Source organism: Pan troglodytes, chromosome 2 (assembly GCF_028858775.2).
Source record: "Pan troglodytes isolate AG18354 chromosome 2, NHGRI_mPanTro3-v2.0_pri, whole genome shotgun sequence".
Lineage (NCBI taxonomy): Eukaryota > Metazoa > Chordata > Mammalia > Primates > Hominidae > Pan > Pan troglodytes.
The window spans coordinates 12,915,200-12,942,195 of record NC_086015.1 but is presented as its reverse complement, the minus strand read 5'-3'; the positions used below and the strand labels follow the sequence as shown (position 1 = coordinate 12,942,195).

At 41.2% G+C, this 26,996-nt stretch overlaps 1 protein-coding gene across 3 annotated transcripts in view; it reads left to right on the top strand.

Moving 5' to 3' along the window:
* Window positions 1-26,996, top strand: part of RAD18 (RAD18 E3 ubiquitin protein ligase) — a 192,245-nt gene that overhangs the window by 61,144 nt on the left and 104,105 nt on the right. For 2 of the 3 annotated variants that reach the window (XM_063805301.1, XM_054680365.2), the window contains exons 10-12: window positions 1,555-1,695; window positions 5,019-5,172; window positions 13,610-13,672. In XM_063805301.1, coding sequence (XP_063661371.1) covers window positions 1,555-1,695; window positions 5,019-5,172; window positions 13,610-13,672 — 358 coding nt within the window. Of the gene's footprint in view, window positions 1-1,554; window positions 1,696-5,018; window positions 5,173-13,609; window positions 13,673-22,533; window positions 24,124-26,996 lie in introns of those variants that run through there. The other variant, XM_009444809.5, reaches the window with a different exon arrangement.

Sequence of the window (26,996 nt, the reverse complement as noted above, 5' to 3'; positions counted from 1 at the left end):
CCAACAGGATTTTGCATATCTATAGACAAGAATTATTTTCCATTGCTCTCAGTTATCTACAACATACAGAGTTATACCATAGCTCAAAGGCAGTGAATGGCTGGAATCTTGGGAGAGTAGATTTAGACAATGCCATAGTTCAACTGAAGCACAATTTTTTCCCTACACCCAGTAAATTCCCTATGCCTTAGTATTATGCTAAGGAAAATGGAAGAAACCAAGTGATAAAAAGTACATTGTTGATTTTTGTATGAAAACAGTGTCAAAATTTTGTTTTAACCATTTGTAGTATGGTTCTCCCTAAAAATTTTACAGGATTTATGACATTACTTTGGACTGTGGCCTAAGTATTTCACGTTGCTAGATAAGTAAACTGTGACCTCAGCTGCATGGTTCAGAATCACAAATACATGCCCTAAAGTCCATACAGTAATGATGACTGGCTGTTCTTTATTGAACAAATTGGTACATTAATAATGATGATCTTGAGGTCAGGGTTAATTATATTCAAAGGTGTTAAAATGGTAGTAAATAAAGATTAGAGTTAGTATAGTATCGTAAGATAAGGTAGAATTGGTTGGGAGAGATCTTAGAATCTTAAAGGGGCTCTACTGGGAAACCGGCCGGAAATGTGAAGAAAAAAAGGAGAGCTGGAGTAGACGGACATCCTTTGTTATTATGATTCAACTTTCCTAGAGGCTTCTATTTTAGATTCAGTGAATACTCTTAGTACTCTTGTATCTTGGAAGTTAGAATGGTATCATTTGTATATATTTAAGAAAGCGGGCATCTTTCATGCTCTTATGATTATGTAAAAGCCTTTCTAGAGAATGGAGTTTGGGAAGAAACCTAGAGTAGCTAACTAGGAATATCATGTTTCCATATTTGTATTTGAGGAAGGGAGAAGATAAAAAGAAGGTTCCATGACACTCCAGCCCTTTGTATTCTTATGCTTGGCAGCTTTTAAATTTATTGCAAGTGATTCCTAAGGATGCTGTTCTTGAGCAAGCTTGTACACCTCTGTTTTTTGTTTTTTGTTTTTTTTTTTTGAGACAGAGTCTCGCCCTGTTGCCCAGGCTGGAGTGCAGTGGTGCAATCTCGGGTCACTGAAACCTCTGCCTCCCAGGTTCAAGTGACTCTTGTGCCTCAGCCTCCTAAGTAGCTGGGATTATAGGCACGCAATACCACACCTGGCTAATTTTTTTGTACTTTTAGTAGAGATAGGGTTTCACCATATTGGCCAGGCTGGTCTCGAACTCCTGACAAATGGTCCACCTACTTCGGCCTCCCAAAGTGCTGGGATTACAGGCGTGTGATACCACACCCGGCTAATTTTTTTTGTATTTTTAGTAGAGATGGGGTTTCACCATGTTGGCCACGCTGGTTTCGAACTCCTGACAAGTGATCCATTCACTTCAGGCTCCTGAAGTGCTGGGATTACAGGCGTAAGCCACCATGCCCATCCCTTGTACACCTCTTGATATTCAGTTTGTCAGTTGTAGATGGTTAACTTTCATAGTCCTAGCTTTACTGAGAAGATCTTTTGAATTTCAGGTAAAAAACATAAGAGTGAATTTCAGCTTCTGGTGGATCAGGCTAGAAAAGGATACAAGAAAATTGCTGGAATGTCACAAAAAACAGTAACAATAACAAAAGAAGATGAATCTACAGAAAAGCTATCTTCTGTATGCACGGGTAAGAGACTATAATTAAAAACAGACATATGTCGAATTTCATTATTTACTTTTAATATGAAAAAATTAAACCAAAGAAATTTACTTTGGAGTTCCTAGTTCTTTGAAATGAGAAAAAGTATTTTTAGGCAAACTTCATGTAGCAGTTTGTAAACTAGATTTATTACTATGGGGAAGATGGTTGGAAGAATGTCCTGAAGAAACAATCTCTTTTTGTCTATCGTCCTTTCAGTTAATGATAAATCATAAATTTCTTTGTTATTTAAGCTTCAGGATGTTTTCTAGGTATAGAATTTATTGGTGGAGATCCTGTAAAGAGAGTGAATTATTTTTGTGATAGAACACTAGTGTTTACTTTGGATGAAATGTTCTGCCAAACAGTCTAAAGCTAACATACCTGGTAGGCTAATACAGAGCACGTTCCTTAACTTTGATCCATTTTAAAATTTGAAATTAATATTTTAATTCTATTGCCTGGGCTTTGGACCAGTGAACAAAAAAGAATCATAATGGGGGAAAGTGCGCAAGAAAATTCCTTATTATGTTTTTCTATATTGTGGTAAAATATACATAACACAATGTTTATCTTTTTAACCCTTCATAAATGTACAAGTCATTGGCATTAAGTACATTCACAATATTGTGTAACTATCACCACTGTCTATATCCAAAACATTTTCATCATTCCCAGCACAAACTTTGCACTCATGAAATAGCAACTCTTCCGTCCCCTCTGCCTCATAGCCCTGGTAATAACAATTCCACTTTCTGTGTCTATGAGTTTGCCCATTCCAGGTACCTCATATAAATGGAATTGTATAATATTTGTCTTTGTGTGTTGGCTTCTTTCTCTAAGCATAATGTTTTCAGAGTCCTTCAATGTTGTAGCATATTTTAAAATTTTAAAATATTTTAAAATTTTTGATTAAACAGTATTCCATAGTATGTATATGTCATATTTTGTTTATCCATTTATCTGCTATGGTTATTTCCACCTTTTGGTTATTATAAATAATGCTGCTATGAGCATTGGTGGTCAGATATTTAAGTTTCAGCTTAGAGTGCGATTTCTGATTCATATGCTGGTTCTATGTTTAGAACCTTTTGAGGAATTGTTAAACTTTTCCATCGTGGCTGCATTATCTTACATTCCCACCAGCGAAGCATGAGGGTTCCAACTTCTTCACATCCTCATCAACGCTTGTTATTTTCTGATTTTTAAATTTTTTAAAAATTGTAGATGTGAAGTGGTATGTCATTGTGGTTTTGATTTGCATTTCCCTAGTGACTAATAAACAATTTGTGCATAAAGTGCTGCCTCAGTATGTAACTCATGGTCATTGAACAACTCGAACTTGTTCATGCAATTGTTAAAGGATATTTCTAGAAACTAGTTTAGCACTTGAGAAAATCTGACTGAATATTTCCCATTAAGAAAAGTTTTTTTAATTAGCTGAACCTCTCCTGAATGTCATTGATGGCTTGTATGTATTTATGAACATCAATATTACTCTTTCTGGGGTTCAAAGGTGATTGCTGCTTTTAGATTGCTGTGCATGAATGAGATGTCTGAGAGGATAAGGTATGTGAGAGAGATGAAGACAGACACAGACTGACTGAAAAGATGGATTTTGTATAGCATCGTACAACCAATATAATTGTTGCTCTTTAGAACATTGAAGTGCTCATGTAAGTGAACAAGTTGCATATTCTGTCAAGTGAAAACTTAGCCTGTTTTTGTTGTGTGTCTCTGGGGAGCTCTGATGTCTGAGCCTCACTCTCGGGGCTCTATTTTGGAGTCCTGCATTCTGAGATCTAAGGGCAGGTAGGAAGGATAACTTATTTTTTATGCCCACAGATTATTGAATGCTGTTTGTTCCCAAGAGGGAATATATCTTCTAGAAGTGTATGTAAGAGTGGAAGAAGTAAGAAAAGAATACAGACAATGTGCAAAAATAAAAGATTGTTTTAAGTTGAATTCCTGTTCCCTGGTTTGCTAGCTTGCTTGCATGCGCCTCACTAGTTGAGTAATATAGTCCCTGGGTGAACCGAGTTGACTGGGGGATTGGCTCCTCTTAATGTGATTCTGGTATCTGTTTACAAGAGGAGTTCCTAGAGGTTCAGGATGGTCATCCTGGCTAAATTCGTTTTCCCTTTTCCAGATATACGTTAGAGGGTGCTGTTTTGTTTTGCTAATGATAGTTTATTGACAGCCAGATGACATTAGGAGCATATTTTTAGGAATTATACTCTTGTGAAGTATGCTGTTCTCTCAGTGTAACAAAAACTTAGAACTATTTCTGAAAAAAATTTAACTGTATGAACTTGGCAAGGTTTTTTGAAGAATTTGTTATGTTCTTTCCCCATAAATTCTCTCTGTATAACCAAACCTTGACAATTGTATTTTTAGTGTGCTTTGTTGAAGACCACTTGCCTCTACAAGTGCTTGATGAGTGATGTGTGAAAGCTCCGTTTCTCTGTGAGGAAACACATGAAAGGAGCTCTGTAGTATTATTAGCACATGTAGCTTGCATGTGAAGTACCTCCTCAGTTCCTGAAAGTTAAGGACAGCACAGATGAAAATCCCAGCAGCGTTCATGATGAGTGGGAGAATCCTGGGCACTAAAGAATCTTTCACAGATATTCTTCCACTCATATTTGTAGAAAATTGGCCATACCCATATGCCACATTTTTGTAAACACTGCATCCTTCCAGCTTTTTGGGGTCTTTATTTTTATCTGCAATAAGAGACCTTGAAATCTGAGAATATGACAAAGAATGCATGGAAATGTGATGTGTATTGGATCAAATGGAAATGTTCCTTATGTCTGATTAGTTGTCCTTTTCCATAGAGAATAATTAGATTCTATTTAACAGGTTTAGAAAAATGTCCAGATAGATTCATTATCATATAATAGTAGCAAATATTGTGGTTGTCTTATTAGTTGAATCTGTAGTCTTTTTTTGGTTATACTTCTTATGTTGGTTTGTCAGTGTTCTCTGATCTATGAAATACGCAAGAATTCCTTAGTGATATGTTAATAGAGGCCTCATTAGAATTACAAGATTCTTCCTGCTTCTGGTTTTAAAATAAATTTTATTTTTAAACTAATTAATCTTGGAAAAACATGGGCTGGACAGTATAATTAGATCGCACCATTGTAGTGTTAATTCTTGCTCTCTGGCTGTCACTAGAGTTCTAGAATCTATGTGATGTATACTTCAACTTTACTAAGTGCACATGGCAGTATTAAGTGTTGCAGAAGTAATAGGCATACAGAAGTTGTAGATTTTAAGGTACTCTTAAATTTATTTTTTCCTAGGACAGGAAGAGAATATGACCTCAGTAACAAACCACTTTTCTCAATCAAAGCTGGACTCCCCAGAGGAATTGGAACCTGACAGAGAAGAGGATTCTTCTAGCTGTGTTGATATTCAAGAAGTTCTTTCTTCATCAGAATCAGATTCATGCAATAGGTAAGAAACATGCAGTAGTTGATTATTTTAAATATCTACTTCATATGCACATGTAGATAGATAGGCAGAAATAATTAGAATGTAGCTTTGAGGCATGGCATGGTGTGTCACTCTTACATTTCAGTCCCCTTTTACTGCTGGGTCTTCTTCACAGTGATAACAAGGCAGGATTTCGGAAGGTAGTGCAGGGATCAGAGGATGAGTTTGGTCTCTACTCTATAGCCTTTATGTAGATACTTTTCCTACCGTTGGAAAAGAAAGCATGATAGACAGTGAAATTTTTGTCAAGACGATGAGTAAAGGAGATAAAAACAACTATATTGGAAAAGAGAAATGATCAGAAAGACATGGTGCATAGGAGAGTTAAGAAATGAAAAATTTAACTGAGTAAATAGAATAGATGGGGAAACTTTAAAAATGAGAAGTTTGGTAATGAGTCATTTTGAAAAGATATTTTTAAAAATATATAGGGTTTATTTTACACACACACACACACACACACGCATGCACACACACATACCATTTTTTGTTCGGGTCTTTCACTTAATGGTATGTCATAAATGTTACGTTTCTATAGGTTGGCACAAAAGTAATTGAAACCACAGTTACTTTTGCACCAACATAATAGCTTATGTTTATAATTGTTATTTTTTAATGAGTACAGTATTCTGTTATGTCTCTGCACTATAATTTACCAGACCCTTCAGTTTCTGTTAGAGCTCTACATTTTTCCCAGTGTTCTACTTATGTACCTGATGCTATGGTAAAGCTCTTCCTTTGTTTCTATTGAATACTTTTTTTTTCATTTTTTTGAGACGGAGTCTCACTCTGTTGCCCAGCCTGGAGTGCGGTGGTGCGATTTTGGCTCACTGCAACCTCCACCTCCCAGGTTCAAGCATTTCTCCTACCTCAGCTTCCCAAGTGGCTGGGATTACAGGCCTGTGCCACCACGCCTGGCTAATTTTTTTTTTTGTACATTTAGTAGAGACAGGGTTTCACCATGTTGGCCAGGCTGGTCTCAAACTCCTGACCTCAAGTGATCCACCCACCTCGGCCTCCCAAAGTGCTGGAATTACAGGCATGAGCCACCGTACCTGGCCACTTATCTTTATTATTCTGATATGTAGGCATTGCCCTCTGAATGAATTGTACTGATTTAAAATGCCTACCTATCAGAATCATTGCTTAGTGCCAGTGTTATTTAATGACGCTGAAACTTAGTCAAGAGAGACACCCATTTGATTCTGGTAACTGATACCATAGAAATCAGGAAAAGATTCAAACTTAGAAGGGACTACCAGTCAAGACCAAATTCCTTTAGTAGCATCATACTAGAGATATGTGGTATTTATTTATCTGGTCCAACTGGGCGTTCTCAGGGTGGGGTTAATGAGTATATTACATAGATTTGGCCTTGCTGTGCTGAAGACATGCCAGTCTCGTCACCAGCTTCATACTCAACCCCTCAGATTCTGTTATCAAGGACGCTTGTAATCAAATTGAAGCTTAAGTGGTAGAGGAAATTTTCATTTTGGGGATGTTCCTTGTCTTTCACTTCATTTTTCCTTGTGGGGTTCAGTGTTGTAAGCGATTTCTATTATCCCCCTATATTTTATTATTTGATTTTTATTTGTATCAGTCATTTATACTGCTGACAGTTGAAAGAATAAAAACAGAATGAAGCATCCTTATTTTGTTTCCCTGCCCATTTAACTTCAGAGTTTGGTTTAGTGTCTAGTTGTAGCAGTGGATATTTTGCTAATTAAAAAAAAGAATTTCCTTTGCATTAGACTCTCAGGATAATCTTTTGTTTCTTAAGTTTGTAAGTTAAATGTAAGCACAAATGTTTAATTCTCTTTTGAACTTGAATTTTTGTAGTTATCCATGAGAACTCCAATATTTGGAACTAACCTAATGTTCTTATTTTTTTTTCCTTAAAAAAATACAGCACTTTACTTTTTATAAGAATTTAAAGTGATTGACTTAAAAGGAATGTATTCTCTCTCTCTTTTTCTTATATCTTTAATACAATGTTTCCTAATCCTTTTCTTCAGCACACATAGCAAATGATAGTATTTCTGTGGCATGCCAGGATAAAGAGATGATGCTGCCATGGGTTTCAGCCACCCTGCGTCTCACTGTGGGCTAGGGATTAATGCCTAGTGTACAACTACCCCCTGGGTGAGAGAGAGAACACACCAATTAGGAAGCTTAGCTTTTATTATATGAATACACCGTTGAACAGTTGAATAGGTGGGACATACATGGACAAATAGGCTCATGGTGCTTCTGTGGTAGAAAGGACAGCAAGAGCATTTGAAGCGCCCCTGTTTTGGGGCAGGTAAGGCAATGATTGAGTCAGTCGAAAAAGAAATTAAGTGACTTAATCTCATGATCCTAATGAATGGTAAAGCCAGTTTTCTGAATTCAGATATAATGCTTTCTTCTGCTTGTTTTTGCTGTTCTCCAAATCTCAGAAGGCACTGAAGCCAGATTAAAAGTTAAATGAACAGGTGACATATTAAAGTTACAGGTTTATGAGTTTCCCCACTCCACTGTTTTCATGTAGCTCCAGAACCTTAGAGGATAATGGAAGACAGATTCAGTCCAATGCTGTTTTTCAGAGTAGAATCTATCATGTTTTTAAAGTTAAAAATTATCAGTGTACATATTAAATACAAGTTTTTCAGATTTAGAATTTGTTCTTCTGAAAATAAGAGTCCTGAATGTCTCCTGGACAGAAAACTCTGGTTCTGGGGGTTTTAGGATCCAGAAGACAGCATGCCCAGATGGGCTTGGGTTAGTTCACTTGATCTGCACGTGAAAGATGTGAGGGTACAGGAACTGTGTGGGTTGGGGTGGTCAGAAAAGAGGGAACAGATTTGGCTATAGCAAGAGAGAATTTTTGCAGGTTGTTTTTTAGGACTAGATCTAAACATTTTAAAATCAGCATTTCAACTAGGATTCCTTTATAATGGGAAAGTCCAGTGTTCGGAACAGCATGTATAGCATGTGACCTCTTTTCTAAAAGGGGGAGGAATACTTATATTTGTTTGGTTTTGCATAAAGAAACACTAGAAGAATACACAACAAACTAATGAAAGTGATTGCATGTTGGAGACGAGAAAACAGGTTGGATGGGAACAAAGGAGGAAGTGGGCCAACTCAGTATACATCTTTTATGTCATTTGATTTTGAACCATGTAAATATATCAATCTACTTTAAACAAACAAACAAAAAAAAAAGAGAGCAAGTACTGTTTAAACCTTACTCTTTATAAAGTTTTGGAAATCATCTCATCAGTGTTAATCGTCATCATAAATTGGTTAATGAAGTTTGGTGGTGTAGACAGTAAGGAAGACAAATATATTAATGAAACTTTGTAATTTAGAGGGTATTGGAATTATTAGAAAAATTACTAAGTAAGCGTTTACGTTTCTGGTCAAATTGAGAGAAAAAACATCAAACTAGTGGAACAATATCCTAAGTTGGAAGTGAAGTATCTTACTGTAAGTCAATGATGCCTTTCTATTTTTTAAAATCTTCATAATTGCTGTTGGAAAGTTGACATTATATTTCATTTTATAACTTAAATGTGACATTCGATGAATGTAATGTTGCCACAAAATCTTTTTCTACTAAACCTCATTACTGTGTGTATTTTATTATAGCCTTTTTTGTGGGAATATTTATGAACTTTAGAATACCCTGAAAGCTAAATGGTTCATTCTGTTTCAGGTGGTGAGTTTTTTTTTGTTGGAAGTTTCTAGAGAAAATGTGAGAACATGAAATAGTTCTTCAGTATCTTTTGCATTTTTGAAAGAGCTTCGGCCGGACACAGTGGCTCACACCTGTAATCCCAGCACTTTGGGAGGCCAAGGCAGGTGGATCACCTGAAGTCAGGAAGACCAGCCTGGCCACATGGTGAAACCTGGCCTTTACTAAAAATATAAAAATTAGCCAGGCGCAGTAGCATGTGCCTGTAATCCCAGCTACTCGGGAGGCTGAGGCAGCAGAATTGCTTGAACCTGGGAGGCGGAGGTTGCTGTGAGCCGATATCGCGCCACTGCACTCCAGTCTGGGCGACAGAGCGAGACTCCATCTCAAAAAAAAAAAAAAAAAAAAAAAAAAAGCGCTTAAACTGGTTGTGGTGCATGAGGCAGACCATCTTTTGGATGAATGGAACATTTGTTTTAGGGGAATGTATCTTTGTCCAAGATACTGTGACATCAAGTCCTTGAAATGTGTATGACTCCTTGAGATACATGTACCTGGCAGTCAGTCTTCCTTGTTTCATTGTGGGAGGTTAGCTGAGCCATTGGCTTTATGACTCTGGAAAGGTGCCTGGCACGTGGAATTTTAATCTCCCAGAGTTTCAGTTTCCTCATTGAAAAAATGGAATAATAGCTTTTTTTGTTTGTTTGTCCCTCTAACTTCCCTGGATGAGTCTGCAAAGCAAATTAGATGATCATATATTGTGAATGCTTTGTAAATAGAACGTAAACTTATTGTTGCTTGGTTTCGTCTCTTGTTAAGGATTTTGCATGTATTAGTAAGTTATTTTTATTATTTTCTCTTAAGCTCTCTTCATTTTATCTTTCTTTAGTTCTAGTGGAGAGCAGTGAAACTCTTAGCCTTGTTTTTTCCAGAACTGTGTTGATGTTTGTGCGACAAAAACCTTATTGATAAGTAGGCAGGAGAGTGTATTCTTAACTCTGGTAAAATCAGTAGCATTTGATTTTTCTGCTACCACTATTGAAGCAGCACAATGTGGCAAAACAAGATGAGTTTTGCATTCCCATTCCTGTTTTTCTACTTACTTTAATTTCTCTCAGCCTTTGTCAAGTGGGGAGAAAACTTAGGGTGCTTCTGTGAATTAAAGCTAATGTGAAGCCTGGATGTGGTGGCTCACACCTGTAATCCCAGAACTTTGAGAAGCCAAGCAAGGCCGGAGGATCACTTGAGCCTAGGAGTTTGAAACCAGCCTGGGCAACATAGGGAGATGCCATCTCTACAAAATATTTAAAAATTAGCCAGACATGGTGGTATGCACCTGTAACTACTCAGGAGGTGTGGTGGGAGGATTCCTTTAGCACAGGAGGTTGAGGCTGCAGTAGCTGTGATTGTACCACTGCACTCCAGCCTGAGTGACAGAGCAACACCCTGTCTCAAAAAAAAAAAAAAAAAATTTAAAAAAGCTAATATGTACAAAGTAATTATCACTGTGGCTTGTAGAGGTAGTTGCTCAGAACATGATAATTTTTGTCATTGTCATAATTGAATGAGTTTTTTGGAACCTGGAACTTTACTATTCTAATACGTTAGCCAACTGCTAAAATATTTGGCATATAAACTATTGTTCATCTTACAGATTACTAAAAATAGGGGTTTGAGGAAAGATTCATGGTAGCTGACAGAATTTATTTTAGTACCATTGTCTGGTAGGCATGTCGTCCTGCATTGATCCTCCAGTGATCTACCCTTGAAGAGTTATTGTTTTAAATTGGATATACTCAACCACGTTCAAATTAGTGCCACAATTAAGGGAAGAAATATGGGCGGGTAACTACTAGATACTAGAAAAATTCCACTTGTAGGTAATCCTTAATCCTCAGGATTTTTATAGCAGATGTTTGCGTTTTTTCCTACCCCGCAGTACCCTGTGTACCTGCCATGCTGGTTCTGATGAATTTACACCCTGGTGTCATAGAAACAGTGGAAATCAAAGATTAAAATAGAGCACACAATAATCAGGTTTTCTCGGGCAAATTGGAGCATGGTGCTGAGGCAATTATTCAGATAATTCAGACCCAAATCTGTTTTATGAAAATGGAACTGACATTTGTTGAACATTTACTGTGTACCAAGCTCTATGCTAAATATTTAATGTGTTATATTGAATAAGCTTTTAAAAAGCCCTAAGGAATACATGTATCATTATCCTGATTTTATATGTGAGGATATTGACACAGAGGAGAGTTAAGTAACTGGCCCAAAATTACACAGTAAGTAACAGAAATGGTACCTCAACTTAACTTTGTCTGACACTGAAATCTGAGGGTTTTTTCTCTAACTAACATTACCAGTCATACATTTGCCGTAGGTATTTGACATCTTACTTTTCAGCTTCAGTAGTAAATTCTTTACTAGTAGAATGAAATAAGACGCTACAAAAGGAATATGCGAAGATAGTGTTTTACTTTGCTGAAGAAGCTGTGCTACTTTCCGTCAGAGAATGACAAGAGTGAGATATTACAGAAAAACCAGCTTGGCCAAGGTGTGCATGTGTGTGTGCATGCACACACACAGAATTAGCTTACATTTCTGCAACTTTGACCTGAAAATAAGGCTAAAAGCTGACTAAAAGGTGTGAAAAATAAATTGCAGGTGTTCTAAATAAGCCTATTAATATCTTCCTGGACCAAGGTTGGGAATTCCATCGAATTCAAGATTCGATTTTGAATCTTTGCCAGTGAGTCTTTCTCACATGTAATCTATATATTAATATCCACTGTAGCCTGGACCAGTAGGGACATCAGAGAGGGCCATTTGAATGCCTTTCCATAGGGGAGCTGTAACGTTCATGTACCAGACCTTACATTCATCCAGCTTCTTGAAGCGTGGTCTTCCAGAATGTTTCAAGACCAAATAGTAGACAAGCTGAAAAAGTTCCTCGTTCTAGACTTTAAAGCTGCAGTTGTGTAGGCTTGTGTATGCTCTGACCCCAGAAATATCAGAATGAGTAATTAATTTTCTCCTTTGGAGGATTTTTTAAATGTCTTGAAAGAATATTAAAGGAATTTTTGATCCTCAAGGCATATTAAAATGACTAAGACTTCAAAAATATTAATTGCTTTTATCCACAGGGAAGTGATCAGAGAGTGATAATTTTAGTAACACTGACTGCTATACCTAAGTGTCTTTTTGTAAAATCCTATTTGTGAAACTATGTTTAATTTTAGGAATGTGGTTTTTGAGCAGGTATAGTAATAAGCACATTACTTTAAAAAGGAATGAGCAGTTCTGTCTGGTATTTTAATTGTGTTAGCATCAACTGTGTTTTTCAGTGGTGACTAGAATTGGAACAGCAGATATAGCAGATAATCCTGAAACTTCATTTTAGATAAAATTCTGAACCTCCCAAATTTTGTATCAGTCCATTTAGTGATTTGGTTATCATTCAGGTGAGTGCTTGAGGTGGGGCAGAAGGAAAGATAATGGGAATTGAAGACACCAGGGAGCTGTGCAGCCTGGCTGGGCAGTGACATTGAAGTCACAGAGGAAGAGGAGATTGCAGGCAACTTCTGAGATGTGTTTTTTGTTAACCACCTCTAACATCTGTTTTCACTGAGGTAGCATAGCAAAAACCTCTTAGATTTATGTCATTAGTGTACTGCAAATATTTTCCTTTAACAAATCAGTGATTTGTGCTGGTGATTTGAAAGCCCCTAGGTAAATTGATCACAGACTCTACTAGGTTAGTTGACAGGCTTGGCCATCCTCCTTTCTTAGCTAGAATAGTAGAGATGCTTTGTAACCTTCCTGTTTAAAAAAAAATTGTGTGTGTTGTGGAGCACAGGTGGGTGTTGGCAAGAAGCTTACTTTACTCTTTCTCCAACTCTGTGACCCCTGCCAGGCCCCAGAACTACATGATCCTCCGCAGCTCCCATTTCCCTAGCTCGTGGGTTTTCAGTAGGAGCAGTATCACCCCCAAAGGGTGGAATTTTGTTTTTCATGGGGGTGGGGAGTGGGTAAAAAGGTTACTGTGTATATGCATAAAACACAGATATATATATATATTTATATATATATATGCTTTATACGTGTGTGTATGTGTATGTATACACATACATACAACACATGAACAAATAGACATCATATTTGTGGTATTAAAATTTCATGGGATTGGGGGAAAAGTGTAAAAAGGCTGCTTAGGAAGATGATAGTTTTAAAAGCTTGAGAAACAGTACCTTAAGCACATCAGGTAAAGAAGAATGGATGACACTGGAGTAGAGAGAAGGGAATGAAAAGGTTGGGTTAAAACAGCTTCAGCTTTGTTTAAATTGGAGTAGTTCTCTCCAAGGTAAGGAGTAGCAGGAGCTGGGGTCTTGTGAATAGAAGGGTTTAGAACAACTTCTGTTGAAGTAGGGGTGGCAGGGAATCTCAGCCTCCCCGGCTAGTGGAAAATACTAAAGATGGTAAAATCTGCCTCAGTGTTCTTCAGCGCCTTTGGCCTTTGCTCCTCCTCTCCTAATGGAAACCACATTTGGCTCTCTCTTTCCTTGCCCACCCCCACTCTCCCTCCTTCCTCTTACTGGTAACCACTGGTTTGCTTTCTGTCACTATAGACTCATTTGTTTTTTTCTAGAATTTTATATAAATGGAACGATACAGTCTTCTTATTGTCTGTCAATACTGATGTACATATCCTTTTAGTTCCAGTTCAGACATCATAAGAGATCTTTTAGAAGAAGAGGAAGCCTGGGAAGCATCACATAAGTGAGTTCTCATAATCATGAAATAAGCATGCACTTTGACCTGAGAAATTATACTTCTATGCAGCTGATTTTCAAACAAAATTATATTTGTGCTTTCTGGTTTAAAGAAGTAGTAATCCTCATGCAAGGTAAAGATTTTCAGTTTACTACTTGTTTCTATATATTTCTGCTAAGAAATGGAATCCTAGGTAATAACTGTAGTTATGTATCAGATGTTATTTCTGTATGGATAAATTGTTCTTATGGGCAATTAATACAGTCATGCATCACTTAACAATGGGGATACGTCCTGAGAAATGTGATTTCATTGTTGTGGGAACATCAGAGTATACTTACCTAGATGGTATAGCCCACCACACAGCTGGGCTCTAGGGTATAGCATATTGCTGCTAGGCTACAAACCTGTACAGCATTTTACAGTTAGGCATTTGTAACACAATGGTACCTGTTAGTGTATCTAAACCTAGAAAAGGTACAGTAAAAACATGGTATTATAATCTTATGTAATTGCCATAATGCAGCTAGAGCGATCTTTTCGAAATGCAAATCTGATCACTGTTACTCATCCCTCTGCTCTAAAAATCTTGAATGGCTTCTTGTTCCTTTTAGGTTCAAGAAAGGACTCTTTAATATGCCTAAAAGGTCCTAAATGATTGGATCTCTTTCTCCAGACTCATCTCTTATTGTTTACTTCATATTCATATTCTCTCTGCTTCATCATATAGATGTCTTAGGTCCTCCTGCATGAAAAGCTCTCTCCCACCACGGAGCCTTTGAACTTGTCCCTCTACCCAGAATGTTGTTTATTTTTTCATCTAGTTTACACCCCTACTTAGCAGCTCAAGTTCTTCCTGGATCCAGTCCTCCTACTGTAGGTGCTTACAGCACTGTGTCCATCTCTTTCCAGCACATTTATATGATTATTTGTTTGTCCATCACTCCCACTGGCTTATAAGTTAGGCATTTTAACCCCACTGTCAACATGAGCCTAACTCATAGTAAATACATGGGTGATCTCATTTAAATATAACACTGTGATGTACTATTATCCCTGTTTTACAGTGAGGAAACTGAGGCTCAAAGGGGTAGGTCTCCAGCCCAAGGTCATATAGCAATAAGTAATAAGTGATGGAGATGAGATTCTAACCTAATTGTCAAAAGTCAGCACCCTCAACCATTAAACTCTACTATCTTTCCAAAGGAGGAGAGGCTTGCTGTGCAGTTGACATTTTGTAGTTTCATAGCTGAATCACTGGGAGAGTGGAAAAGTATGGTGTATCCAGGGCACACATGGTTTTATTATGAGATATTTGGTGGTTCAAGCAGTAGCATTTTATGTAAGTTTGAGATTTTGGCGGCATTACTGTCTCTCACCTAAGCATTATTTAACTTTGAGTTCTGGAAGAGGAGGAGACTCCTTAGCTAACTACTTTCCTCTTGTACCTCTTCGTACTGAACTAACTCTGACACCAGTGACTATGAGCCCAGAGTTCCTGAGCCCAAGCCTGCTCTTGATAATGATAACTTCCTAAAGTTATTACTACCAGAAAGCACTTAGAAAACAAATCCTATCATTTCAGTTTTTAAAGCGAGAAAGATACAAGAGCTCATCTAGCCCAACCCATTTGTTTTATAGAGAAGGAAGCTCGGCTCCAGAGAGGTAAACGGACCCTTGATCAAGGTCCGAGGACTAGTTAGTGATACCGCCCGGATCGGAGTCCAGGCCTCCTGATTTCAGCAGAATATAGAACAGTTTAAACAGCCGCAGTTCCTTCTAAGGAAGAACTTATGCTGTGATGTGGTTTTAAAAGCAGAATCAGGAAAAGCCTCCAGAGCTTTACTTTTCAACAAAATGTTGCAGTTCTACAAATACCCATCTTAAGCTTATAGGCATTTTTTTGTAGTACCACAAGTGGCATATTTGAGATGTTAGTCTTAGAACATACCATATCAGTTCCGACACATTCTCTTAATTCCGCAAATGATTTAGAGGTTTCGTTAGCAACACATGGCTCCATATAAAGCAGTGTTTTTGTAAGCAGCAGGAAACTTATTTTCTGCAGACTGGGCTTGGGGTCTTATATCTACATTTTGTATTCTTTTATGAGATGATTAGTCAGGTGTGGCCACGAGACACAGGAGAGGCTCAGGAAAACAAGTTTCATTATACTCACAGGTCCTAGAGACAGGGCATGGCACACCGTGCAGGTCCACAAGGGAAAGACACTAGCGTGGTCAGGAGGCAGAAGACAGGAACAAGGGAAGTGCTTTAGGCTAGAACCCTGATTGGGGTTTTCTCAGGAAAGGCAAGGCAGGGTGGGGTGAACAGTGCAGGACTAGCTAGTTTGAATAATTTCAGTGGCTCCAAGCTATAGGAGTGGTCCCTAGTTACCTGGAACCTGGCCCTGGCATGATTAAGGCAGAGGGCTATTGCCTCTTAGGGTGTTGGGGCCAGATAGAGGAGTTGTGACTCTGGATTGGTTAGTTTGCATGTCACAGGCATACTCCTGGCTGGGCCCGTTGCTGTCTCTGAGAATTGACCAGCCTCTCCTTATGCCAGCAGGGGCAATCTCTCCCCAGCTAGAAAGGCTATATATTATGGTGTCAAAGCATCATAATATATAGGAAACACACCCACACAATTTTTACTTAGCCTGTCTGATGGTTCCCTGAAGACTCTACTTGCAAGACTTTTACTTTACTTGACTTGGAGCTTGCTCAATTCAAAAAGCCTTTTCTCTAAGGGTGTTTGTTGAAAGTAATGAGAGGCATTTGACTAGCTTTGCAGCTGTCTGAGGTGGCGGATAACAGTTGGGGCAAATGATACACTAACCAAAAAGCAACAACAACAAGCTACAAGATATATTTACATTGAACAGAATGAAAATAGAAAATGGTCCTGGTGTTACTTCACATTTTGGGGTCTCAGTTTCTTTACACATAAATGTGAGTAAAATATATATGCTTCAGTGAGTCTAAGCCCTTTGCTCCAGATCTGCTTCTCCTCCAGTGTCCCCTCTTCTCAGTGAATGGTAGGATCATAGTCCTCCCCACTGTTCAAGCCAGAATCTAGCAATTATTTTAAACTTCTCACTCTCCCTTACCACTCACCTGCAGTCGCTTGCAAAGTCCTATAAATAAGTGGTTCACAGACTTAAAATCACCTGGAGGACTTGTTAGACTACAGATTAGTGAACTCCACCCCTAGAGATTCTGATTCAGTAGCTTTAGGAAGGGGCTTAATGATTGGCATTTTAACAAGCTCCTAGGTATAGCTGGAACAGCTTCTGTACTGTCTGAATCCTTTTGTGCCACTGCTTACTCCTGCAGGCCCTTTACTTTCCAGCTTGCAGCAACCACTGTCTAGCTGTCTCTCTGCCTTGGTCTGTTACCAGTTCATTTTGCCAGTGAAACGTAACATACAGGTATTTTCCCCCTTAAACTTTAAAGTAGCTCTCCACCATTCAAGGCTTTTCATGTTCTGGCCCCAGCCTACCTGGCTGGCTCATGGAATTTTATTCCCTCACTTCCCCACCCCACAACTGTGGCTTTGGCCAAGCTGCCAAGCTGAACCACTCACAGTTGCCTCATGAGTTACACCGCCTTGCCTCTGGCCTTTGCACACGCTGCTGCTTCTGTCCAAATTGCCCTTTCCCCTTTATTCATCGAGATAGCAGTTGACATTCCTTTCTTCATACTCTGTTCAGAAGCCCCTGATTTTGCTCCAGCAGCACTCTCACCCTTTCTAGTGAGTTAAGTACACTGGATTTTAAATCCCTAGCACCTAGCACTGTGCCTGGGCAGCCCAGCATAGGCACTCAATAAATATGTGAATGAATGAATGTGTCTGTCAGTCAGTCAGTCAGTGTTTATGGGATCTGAGTGTATTCACTAGTAGATTCTATGTTCTTACTTGGCTTCAAGAACCTGTGAATGAATAAGGATCACCACTGTAAACTAAAAACAAAATTTTAAGCCATCAGCTGACTGAAGAGACTCCCCTATTGGGCAAGGGGACCCACAGAAACCTTAAAAACAGTCCCTGGCCATGACAGCACAGGAGGTCAGACATGCCGCTTTATACCTCCTCCCTTTTGCAGTGTAGACATAACAACTGGCCAACATTAATGTTAGAATAGAGATCATAGGACTGACAGAACAGATTTTTTTGTGGCAATAAAATACCAAATTATAGACAAGACCTAAGGCCTTGCCAGGCAAGGGTTAAGTAAATCACCCCACACTTAAAGAGTAATTATGTTCTAATTGCCACAAGGTTTTTCTTTTTCTCTAGCAGCTAAACAAGCACTGGCCTTGAGATAAACAATGTTAAAACAATTGTAGCACATCTATACAACTGCCAGATGCTGACTAACTGACCCCCTTTTCCACAAGCTATAACTACAGCATTGGTTTGACAAGAGACTGATTTCAATAACTTTCTCCTGATAAGAGACCACTGACCATGGACTGGTTCTGGCTAGTTTTATAGTGGCTGAGCAGTTGGGTGCCTTTATGTCCTAGAAAGACCTTTTGACATATAAGGCCTAACTGTAATGTATTTAAATGTTAAGTCTCCACCCCAGAATGAACATGGGTTGTGTGAAACATGCATGCATGCATTAGGACATGCATTAGGATTCCCCTTTATGAATAATCATAGCTCCTCCTGTAACCTGTTGAATATGTATGTTTGGTCCACACATTCACCATAAATCCCTTTTCCCTCTTCCCTCCCTTACAGTGCCTGTCTTTTGGGCTCTGCCAGAGTTAACACTTCTCAGCCTTGTCAGAGTGGTCACCTTTCTGGCTGTAATCATTTATAAGAAATAAAGCCTCCTTTCCAAAGTTGTAAATTTGATTTTTAAGCTAACACCACTTAAAAATCTTGCTAACTCTGTCTCTATCTCATAGTACCTTTAAAAGAAAATTTTAGAAATTAACTTTCTCTAATCTTATAAAATCGGAAAAGGAAGAATCAGTTTCTCTATTAATAGTCTACATTTCATCTTAAACCCATAAGAAGTTGTTTGCATGCACTTATGAGCCTGTCATGTTGTTAAATGATACAATTACTGTAATTGAAAGTACTTGCAGCAAGAAAACAGTGAATCCCGTCTTTAAAAAAATGAATAAAAGGGAAGTCAGGCCTGTTTACAGTGGTCCTTGATCTGACCACTGTCTCTGTAATCAACATGAGGCAAGGAGAGCCACACACCAAGAGATTCTTTCTATGGGCCTACCAAGAAGGAAAGTAGGTCATCCTGGAAATAATGTGTATTGGAAGCAGGCTGATAATGAATGGCCAGATCTCCTAAGGCATGTTTTTGCATTCAGTAGATTCAACACTTTAACAGTAGATAGATGCCTCACTGTGGCCCTCCCCAGGAATATCCTCCCATCTGGCTAACATGCTATTGTCAAATTTTACTAAAAGAAATTCATTAGTAATACCTGCTGGAGACCAAGAATTTAAAAACCTGCTGTACCTGTGAGATCTTATGAAGTGTTATTCCAGTAAGTCAATGTGTTACATGCATGGAAAAAAATATGGGTTGGGTTATTCTATTAGGATTCTTGCATCTTAGGGGATGAGGTGTTTTAGAGAATTGTTCTGGGAGAACCACTGAGATCCTTGCCAGGAACTCCCCTGCTAAGGAAGTGGAAGAAGTATAGATGACTTCTTGCACTACCTCAATAGCTGTGTCTGTTGCCAGCTATCATAAAGGCAAATCAAAGAGGGGAAACATGGAAAGAAAATATTACTGAAAATTGTTAAAGGATTATTAAAAACAAGGTATGAGAATAAAGAGCGATAAAATAGAAGTTAAAAGTAAGGAGGAACATCCCACTAAAACTTAAGCCTTAAAAAGAGTCAGAAGTCAAATAAGTAAAGATAATAAAACATTAAGATAAAAAATTTGACATGGTGAAAGTTGAGAGATTTTAAGAACATAAACTAAAACATGAAAAAAAAGTAAAAATGATAAGAGTGATAGCAAAAATGGTGGAAATTCTCTGCTCCATAAAAGCAATAACAAAACTGCAAAAATTGTCAGAATCAACTTTTAGGAAAAATCTGAAAATTAACCAAAAGCAGCAGCAATTTAGGTAGGGGTCATTTATTCAAGAAAAATGTCTGAATCTCAGTGAGAACAGTGAGCTTTGTGGTGATTCGACTGGCTTTGTTCTCATCCTTCTCTCTCCAGTTCCTCTGTGGCCTTGGGAGCCAACAGTCTGCAGTCATGGTGAGGACCAGCAGGCTGACAGTCCCCAGAGAAGGCAGAGTGGGGTTGGAGCCCCTTTAAAGCCACATTCCCAGAGAATTTTTACTTAGCCTGTCTAATGGTTCCCTGGAAGACTCTACTTGCAAGACTATCTTTACTTTACCTGACTTGGAGCTTGCTGAATTCAAAAAGCCTTTTATCTGAGGGTGTTTGTTGAAAGCAATTAGAGGCATTTGACTAGCTTTGCAGCTGTCTGAGGTGGTAGATAACAGTTGGGGTAAATGATATGCTAACCAAAAAGCCTAATGGTAAAAGCTGAAGAATAAGATTTCCATGGGGGTTTTGAAGAGCTATAAAATATTCCTGGGAATCTAGAGGGTCACTCTCATTCATAGAGCTTCCGTGCATGCTTAGGAAAGACGTAAGGAAGCACTAAACTTTCACCTCTGGTTAACCATGAGGCTGTGTGCAAGCAGGAAGTAAAGGCTAAGGCAGAGTTGTCCACTGAGTGTTGAGTGAATGTTGATTGCATGCCCCAGCACAGACACAGAACCCCTCAGCAAAGACTGGTTTTGCTGAGTTTCTGTATGATATTGGTTCCAGATGTCTAAGGAACTGTTCAATCATTAGTGGACTACAAAGCTAATCAAGCAGACACTTTTAGTTGCCATATACAACAAAGAATACATATTTATAGGATTGGTTTAGAAAAGTCACTAAACAATAATAGCAAACAGCAACAACAACAAATCCTGGAGAGATCTTGTTTGTTGGTTGTTTATTTTTGGTATTTATCATGATTGGGGTTCTTTGACCAACTTTGATCTTGATTTGATGTGTTTCGACATTTTTAGAAAATCCACAGCCATATATATTTACATATTTATTTTCCATAGTTCTTTCTCTCCTTTCTTCCAGGTATTACAGTTATACACATGTTATGCCATTTTTATTGTCCCACAGCTCTTGGCTGCTCTATTCTATGTGCACCCCCTCACATACTCCTTTCTCTCTTTGTATCTTAATCTGGTTTTTATTGACATACCTTCAAGTTCACTAAGTCTTTTTATCAACTTTGTGTATTGCACTTAAAGCCTATTGAAGGAATTTCCATCTCGAAATGGGTTTTTCCCTTGCTTCATTGTGTATCATACTTTTTGAATGCGGGCCATGCAGTGAAGGACCATAGGGACTGAGGTCGTTAGTGTTTGTGCCTAGAAATGCACATCCTTCTACTGGGTCATTAGTGTGGGGAGTTGAGCTGGGTAATTCAGAGTTGACCTGGATTGGAGTTTCCTAGTGACTAATGTGACCTTCAGTGCATCCACTTCAAGTTACTCTAGCAGGTGGCTGCTTTGACTTCTGCTTAGTGTTGGGGCTGGATTGCCAGAGGGTTTTTCTCATTGATTTTGCTCCCATTTTCCTTTCAGCCATGCTTGCTTTCCTGCACCAAATAGGGGCATATCTTCACCATGTCTGTGTCTCTCCCTCAGCCATTTCCTGCTCCTGCTTATTGCTTGTTGCTAGGCTGATGGTGGGAAACAGCCGGGGTTCACTGTTATCTCAGTCTAGCCTGAGTCTTAGGTAGGCCCTGTGTGCCTGAGTCTCAGGGGTGGGCCTTTCTCAGCACTTCCGCCTCCTCCCATGGTATCTGGCTACTTGACCAAACCTCTGCGTGGTGTCAGTGTAAGGTCATCAGCTGGAGATGATTTACTGCCCCTCCTGTAAGGTAGAGGTTTTAGTTTCTACCATTTCCCCTGCAGCAGTGAATCTTTGCCTGCGTTCCTGCAAATGAGGTCATATGCCTCCCCTTGAGGCAGACTGATTTCACCTCTGTTCCTTCCCCAGAGGCCATAGGTCTTTGCTAGAGCCCCAGGGGGAGTTTCCTGTGTTTCCCTCAGCAATTGAAAAGCTTATGCATCATGGGAGAGAAGCATTCAGGAAAGCAGGCAGGACTTCTTCCTGTCCCCAGTAGCCACTGAAGTGGCCCCTCTCCATTCACCTGTCCTGCTCCCAGTCTTTCTTGTGAGCACCTGACGGAGGCTCGTGGAAACGAGCTGGCAAGTGTGTGCAGACTCTCCTTGTGTCAGGGGCCTGCAGTACTAGCCTGTATTTAAGAAATTAGGAAAATCTTAGCTGATTCTTCTTACCTGTTTGTATGGCAGCCACCTTGTTCTCCAACACTCTGCCAAAAGTGAGAGAAGTGTGGCCCATCTTTGGAGGGGCATATTTTTCTTTGGAATTTTACTTTCTTAGTTCCTTTAAAACCTTAGGTCTCTGAAGGATCAAACAGAGTTAAGATTTTGTTAGACTGTCTGGCTTTTTCTTGTTAGGATGGGAGCAGCTTTTTGTTTGCCTTTTTTTCCCAGCCCTCTACATGCTAAACAGAAGCATAAAACTCCTAAATTTTAATTCAGAAAAAGGGGTTCAGAGCTCATTTAATATCTGTGATCTTTGCTAACTCACTAATTCATAAAGTGGAAATACTAATAATAACAATTATGAATTCATCAACAGAATAGAGGATTATTTCGAGGTTTTAATGAAATAATATGTGTGAAAACACTTGTAAACTAGAAACTGCTGTACAATAATCATTACTTTCCAAGATGTCATTTCCTTTTTCTGTCTTCAGAAACGATCTTCAAGACACAGAAATAAGTCCAAGACAGAATCGCCGCACAAGAGCCGCTGAAAGTGCTGAGATTGAACCAAGAAACAAGCGTAATAGGAATTAATGTGGGCTTTTGCTGACTTTTCAAATGCATTGATTAGAATATGGTACTTTTGGTTGCCACAGATAGATTTTCTATTTATAAATGCCCAAGGAAAGATGCTAAATTCTAAATATTACGGTTAGCTGATATTCATTCTTTTCTGCTTTTCCAGAGGGGAAAAATGTTACAAAATATCCTTACTTGGTCAGTTGCCTCCTGCCTCTAAAACATCTCTCTCTAAAAATACTGACATTTCACACAGGTACCAGCTTTGCAGAGGAGGTAGACTCTTTGGCACTTTGGCACAGGGATTTGGTTTGGTTTGGTTTGGTTTGATAATTAAATTTCAGAATGTCCTTAGGCCATTCTCCTTCTCTTCCATGGAGAATCCAGCCTCACAAAAGGATTCTTTCCACTTCTTTATTGCAAGAAACAGTTGAGTTAAATGTTTGTTTTTGGAAAGGCGGGATGTCAGTTCACATCCTTGGTGTGTGTAAGTACCGATGCACGCCACCACCATGCCTGTGTTACGGCAGCTCCATGATGGTTGTTGCCCGAGGTTAATGTAGTTGTTTGTTAGACCTGTGTCTTACACATTTCTCAGAGTAGGATATTAGTATTATAATTTAAAGCTACGACAGTCACAAAGTCACAATAACTTAGAAACATTGCACATATTCTTCTGAAATAGCACTTAAAAATGATTAGTGTCAGTATTTTTTCACTTGGGTCAATCAAATCTGTAACACTGAATCCAAGCTATTAAACAAAAAGTATGCAATGAATGAATTTTGTAAATGAATAGAGTGTATCAGTTTACAATAATGTTCTTAAAACAGTATCCTCTGGATAGTTGAGTATGGGTTAGAAATCATTGAAACGGATTGGTCAGAAATTGCTATCTGTGTAAAATGTCTACCAGTAGCCAGATGCTTCCAGAGTTCATAATGCCTCTCTGGCATTTCAGAGCCAGCATCCCCCAACTCCCACCCCTCTGCCACCACCCAACCCAAACACATCAGCTTTCAAATGAGATGACAGCAAATGCGGCAATGTTAAGACAAGAAATTTATGATTTGCCAGATTCAACATTTATGACCTCCCCTTCCAAAGACTGTCTCCGTTGACCTTGTCTTTTTGGTATGCTTTGGGGTTTCTGATAATGTGTGGAGTCTCATTATGGCTGAGAGTTTAGTGTTTTCACAGTGAAGTGCAGACATTTGATTTCTTTATGAGTTCCCTGTGTTAGAAATGGCTATAGAAAAATTTGTCATAATAATTTCATTTGCATGAAATCCTGAGGGGTGCATTAAGGAAACTAAAAGCACCACTTACCAAATCTATCAGCAGAACTGATGTGAGGTAAGTGAGCATGTCAAACAAAATAGGAGCTCACATGGATATATTTATGTCACTGAGTTGTCAGAAATTATGTCAAAATGAAAACTGTTTGTTTCATGACAAATTATATAGTCTATAAATTAAACTGGAAGTAATTATTACTTTAATTGCAGCAAAAGGAGTTTGTGAGGGAGCGGTGAGACCCACGATTGGGAAAGCAGGCACATGAGTTCATTCAGCAAATATTTGGTTATCTATGTCTGTCACTGTGCTGACACTGGGAATACAAAGGTGGCCAAAGATCATCTAGAACAATGGTTCCCAGTGGGGTGGGCGGAAAGATTTTGCCCCCCCAGGAGACAGCTGGCAATGTGTGGAGACACTTTTGGAGGTGGAGGGTGGTGAGGGATACTACCAGTATCAATGGGTGGAGGCCAGGGATGATGCTAAACAGCCAGCCCTCATGTATGAGTTTGCCAGGGCTGCCGTCACAAAATACTACAGACTGGGAAGCTTAAACAACAGAAATGTGTATTCTCAGAATTCTGGAGGCTGGAAGTCCAAGATCAGTAGGGTTTCTTCTTTGGCCTCTCTCCTTGGCTTCCAGACAGTGGCCTTCTCATGGTGTCCTTGCATGGTCTTTTCTCTGTGTGCACATGACTGTGCAGGACTGGTGTCCTGATTTCTTATAGGGACAGCAGTCATTGGATCAGGGCCCATGCGTATGGCCTCATTTTACTTTAGTTACCTCTTTTTTATTTTTTATTTTATTTATTTATTTATTTATTTTTTTAATATTATTTTATTTTTATTGATCATTCTTGGGTGTTTCTCACAGAGGGGGATTTGGCAGGGTCATAGGACACTAGTGGAGGGAAGGTCAGCAGACAAACAAGTGAACAAAGGTCTCTGGTTTTCCTAGGCAGAGTGTTTGTGTCCCTGGGTACTTGAGATTAGGGAGTGGTGATGACTCTTAACGAGCATGCTGCCTTCAAGCATCTGTTTAACAAAGCACATCTTGCACCGCCCTTAATCCATTTAACCCTGAGTGGACACAGCACATGTTTCAGAGAGCACAGGGTTGGGGGTAAGGTCATAGATCAACAGGATCCCAAGGCAGAAGAATTTTTCTTAGTACAGAACAAAATGAAAAGTCTCCCATGTCTACTTCTTTCTACACAGACACGGCACCCATCCGATTTCTCAATCTTTTCCCCACCTTGCCCCCCTTTCTACTCCAGAAAACCGCCATCGTCATCATGGCCCATTCTCAATGAGCTGTTGGGTACACCTCCCAGACGGGGTGGTGGCCGGGCAGAGGGGCTCCTCACTTCCCAGTAGGGGCGGCCGGGCAGAGGCGCCCCTCAGCTCCCGGACCGGGTGGCTGGCCAGGCGGGGGCTGACCCCCCCATCTCCCTCCTGGACGGGGCGGCTGGCCGGGCGGGGGGCTGAGCCCCCCACCTCCCTCCCAGACGGGGCAGCTGGCCGGGTGGGGGGCTGAGCCCCCCACCTCCCTCCCGGATGGGGCGGCTGGCCGGGTGGGGGGGCTGACCCCCCCCACCTCCCTCCCGGACGGGGCGGCTGGCTGGGTGGGGGGCTGACCCCCCCACCTCCCTCCCGGACGGGGCGGCTGGCCGGGAGGGGGCACTGACCCGCCCCCCCCCCACCTCCCTCCCGGACGGGGCGGCTGGCCGGGCAGAGGGGCTCCTCACTTCCCAGTAGGGGCGGCCGGGCAGAGGCGCCCCTCACCTCCCGGACAGGGCGGCTGGCCGGGCGGGGGGCTGAGCCCCCCACCTCCCTCCCAGACGGGGCAGCTGGCCGGGTGGGGGGCTGAGCCCCCCACCTCCCTCCCGGATGGGGCGGCTGGCCGGGTGGGGGGGCTGACCCCCCCCACCTCCCTCCCGGACGGAGCGGCTGGCTGGGTGGGGGGCTGACCCCCCCACCTCCCTCCCGGATGGGACGGCTGGCCGGGTGGGGGGCTGACCCCCCCACCTCCCTCCCGGACGGGGCGGCTGGCTGGGCAGAGGGGCTCCTGGCTGGGCAGAGGGGCTCCTCACTTCCCAGTAGGGGCGGCCAGGCAGAGGCGCCCCTCACCTCCCGGACGGGGCGGCTGGCCGGGCGGGGGGCTGACCCCCACCTCCCTCCCGGACGGGGTGGCTGCCGGGCGGAGACGCTCCTCACTTCCCAGACGGGGTGGCAGCCAGGCGGAGGGGCTCCTCACTTCTCAGACGGAGCGGTTGCCAGGCGGAGGGTCTCCTTACTTCTCAGACGGGGCGGCCGGGCAGAGACGTTCCTCACCTCCCAGACGGGGTCGCAGCCAGGCCGAGGCACTCCTCACATCCCAGACGGGGCGGCGGGGCAGAGGCGCTCCCCACATCTCAGACGATGGGCTGCCGGGCAGAGACGCTCCTCACTTCCTAGATGGGATGGCGGCTGGGCAGAGACCCTCCTCACTTTCCAGACTGGGCAGTCAGGCAGAGGGGCTCCTCACATCCCAGACGATGGGCAGCCAGGCAGAGACGCTCCTCACTTCCCAGACGGGGTGGCGGCCGGGCAGAGGCTGCAATCTCGGCACTTTGGGGGGGCCAAGGCAGGCGGCTGGGAGGTGGAGGCCGTAGCGAGCCGAGATCACGCCACTGCACTCCAGCCTGGGCACCATTGAGCACTGAGTGAATGAGACTCCGTCTGCAATCCCGGCACCTCGGGAGGCCGAGGCTGGCGGATCACTCGCGGCTAGGAGCTGGAGACCAGTCCGGCTAACACAGCGAAACCCCGTCCCCACCAAAAAAACACTAAAACCAGTCAGGCGTGGCGGCGCGCGCCTGCAATCGCAGGCACTCGGCAGGCTGAGGCAGGAGAATCAGGCAGGGAGGCTGCAGCGAGCCGAGATGGCAGCAGTACAGTCCACCTTCGGCCCGGCATGAGAGGGAGACCGTGGAAAGGAGAGGGAGAGGGAGACGGGAGACAGGAGAGGGAGAGGGAGAGGGAGACGGGAGAGGGAGACGGGAGAGGGAGAGGGAGAGGGAGACGGGCTAGTTAC